The sequence below is a fragment of the Frankliniella occidentalis genome, unplaced genomic scaffold (assembly GCF_000697945.3).
Source record: "Frankliniella occidentalis isolate FOCC.00 unplaced genomic scaffold, Focc_3.1 Scaffold107, whole genome shotgun sequence".
NCBI lineage: Eukaryota > Metazoa > Arthropoda > Insecta > Thysanoptera > Thripidae > Frankliniella > Frankliniella occidentalis.
Window position 1 is genome coordinate 398,263 of NW_026267236.1, and position 2,580 is coordinate 400,842.

The 2,580-nt window shown below is 60.5% G+C and overlaps 1 protein-coding gene across 1 annotated transcript in view; it reads right to left on the minus strand.

Annotated features, from left to right (window-relative positions):
* The window catches only part of LOC113203159 (LIM domain only protein 3-like), a 29,982-nt gene that overhangs the window by 14,482 nt on the left and 12,920 nt on the right, over nucleotides 1-2,580 (minus strand). Inside the window, exon 2 of the mRNA XM_026417694.2 lies at nucleotides 62-152. Coding sequence (XP_026273479.2) covers nucleotides 62-138 — 77 coding nt within the window. The 5' untranslated portion in view covers nucleotides 139-152. The remainder of the gene's footprint in view (nucleotides 1-61; nucleotides 153-2,580) is intronic.

The window sequence follows — 2,580 nt, forward strand, 5'->3', positions numbered from 1 at the left end:
CAGGAGACAAGAAGATGGCTCAGGACAGCAGGAAGAGTGTCATGGGTACCATGTTGCTTACCTTTCTGTGATGATCTTGCCGCAGCCGGCGCACTTCTGAGGGCCGCTGTTGTTCTGCGCTTCCACCTTCACCTCCATGGCGGCGGGGAAACCTGAGGAAGAGAAAACCATACAAGTGAGTTCGATTCTTTGGAGAACAGGCCTTTCGTCCATAGGCAAAGAAGTGTGCCGAGGCAGGCTGCGCGGCAACAGAAAAAGAACAGAAAGGAGGCTTTATTTATTTCAGTCTTTTGCTTTGGCTTCGTCTGGCACTGTTCACCATTTGAACGTTAAAGATAAGAGAGAAATGACAGAGATTTGTTGTCTCGCAAAACTGCATAAATACTTTAGTAGCATTATTATTAGGATTATAAATTGTCGACACGGGACTTTAATGGCCCTGGCATTGTAACATTTGGGCGTTTCCGCGCGAGGCTATGGCGGAATGGTGTGCGGGGGAAGGAGGAGGAGGAAGGGGGGCCCGTGGGCTCCAAAAGCGCTCTCTGCTGCTCCACTTGCCCCGCGGCGGGGCGCGCCGGCCACACGCGGCGGAAAGTCGTTTTGAAAGCCCCATTTATGGCACGGCCTGGCGCGAGCGCGCCCCCCGCGCATCGTGCTGCGGCCCGCCGGAGGCGCGGCCTGCGGGGGCTGCCGCAAAGACACATCGCGAGGAGTGTGATTTGTGCGCCACCAATCACACTCGTGGCCGTAACTCAGCGGACGCCGCCCGCCCTCCCGGCCAGCCTATAGGCCAGCCTTTAGGCCGGCCCTGATGAGCTGATTCATGACAAAACTACCTCCCCGCCGCGCCCCACCCCGGCCGGCCGGCACTTGCCCCGGGTGCCCGGGAATGACCTTTTGGGCACAAAAGCGGCGCGACCATCCCTCGTATTCCCCCCATTCCTCTCGCGGCGCCGTGAGAACGCCATTTCTTCGGTTAACGCGCCAAAACACCACACCACATTACTTTCGCCGCCTTGCCTTGCCTCTTCCTGTCGCAGCATCAGTAGCTTTTGATCCCATTTCGCACGATGCGCCGCAGGAGGGAGTCGGGAGGGATGAGCGGGGGCCTCGCGCGGACATACCCCGCGCCCCCAGAGAGATTCGCCCTGGCGCGGGGGGATGGGCCGCTAACGGGCGGCGCGGAGTATCGCCAATCATCACAACCACCTTTGTGTGAGTGTATGTGGGGAGGGGGTGGGGGGTGACTTCACCCCTCCCCTCCCCTCCCCTCACCTTCCCTCTCGCAGTAATGAAATAACCGCCGGGCCGCGGAGCAGCAGCAGCAGTAACGCAATAATTACACACGCGCAGAGCGCACTGCTGTCTCTGCAGAGCGCGTTGACACGGTTCAAAAGAAACAGGCTAAAAAGAAATGCTCCCCGGCCCACATATGAAGATTATTAATCGCGGGGAGGACGGGTTTGTCGTCGTTGTCGCGCGTGAGAGAAAACTGACCGACTGCCTGCGAGCTCCAGTCGACCGAGGAGGCGAGCTCCCAATTTCATCCGCGACGGACCTTGTCCTCCTCCCCTTTGCCCGGTCCCCTGTCCTCCATCCCCTCTGCGCCGCTTCCCCCCAATCCGGTCACCCCTCCCCTTTCCTCTCTCGCCCGCCCTGCTTGCCGCAAGAGTTTTAATCGGTTTGATGCGCATATACACAGCAAGAATAATCGTGCCCGATTAATCTCCCACAGAAATGGTCTACCGCTCAGGCAGGAGGCTGGCACAAGGTAGGCACGGGGAAGGGGTCGGGGGACAAAGAGGTGAGAGGCGAACAGGGGAGGCTGACGGACCAAGGAAAAGAAAGAAGGAACAGGCTGCCGGGCAGGGGCGGCTGCAAGGCAAAGGGGCACCGCGATCAGCTGTGCCGGCGCGAGTCGAGGAGACAGTCGTCGGCAACGAGCAGGCTCGCGAGCAGAAGGCCGCGCGAGTCAACAACCCCTGCCCTGCCGATGCAGTTTGACTTTGTGTCAAAGGATCTCGGGATGTATGCGGCGGTAACGGCGGGGAGGCGTAGCCTGCGGCGATCATCTTAAAGCTCTCCGCCCGCCCCGCCCGCCGCTGCGCCAAGTCAGTCTGGGCGCGGGCCCTTAACGTATCTCAGAGCGCGGCCGCTTCCCGCCCTTTGCGCATATTGGGCCGCGGCACCGCAGGCCTCTGGTCCAGCGCCTCCCAGATCAAAGGGCTGCTGCTGCTGCTCAGTCCGTTTCCGTTCAAAAGTCTCTGTCTTCCTCCTCCCTGCTGTCTGTGTGTATGTGTGTCTGTCTGTCTGTCGTCTGTGTACAGCCACTTGTCTGCTCAGTGGTATCGCTTAGCATTTTGACTCGTGCCCCGCAGCCGCGCAGCCCCCCGTGTGGGCCGAGGAGGGTCCCCGCGCGCCCGGTCGGAGGCCCCCAGGCGCAGGCCCAGCGGAGCGCACCACTGCGTCAGGACAACACACTGCCTGCTGCTGGTGACTGTGCTCGTGTGCGGGTATGTGTACGAGGAGAAGCGAGAGGCGAGAGAGAGAGAGAGAGAGAGAGAGAGAGAGAGAGAGAGA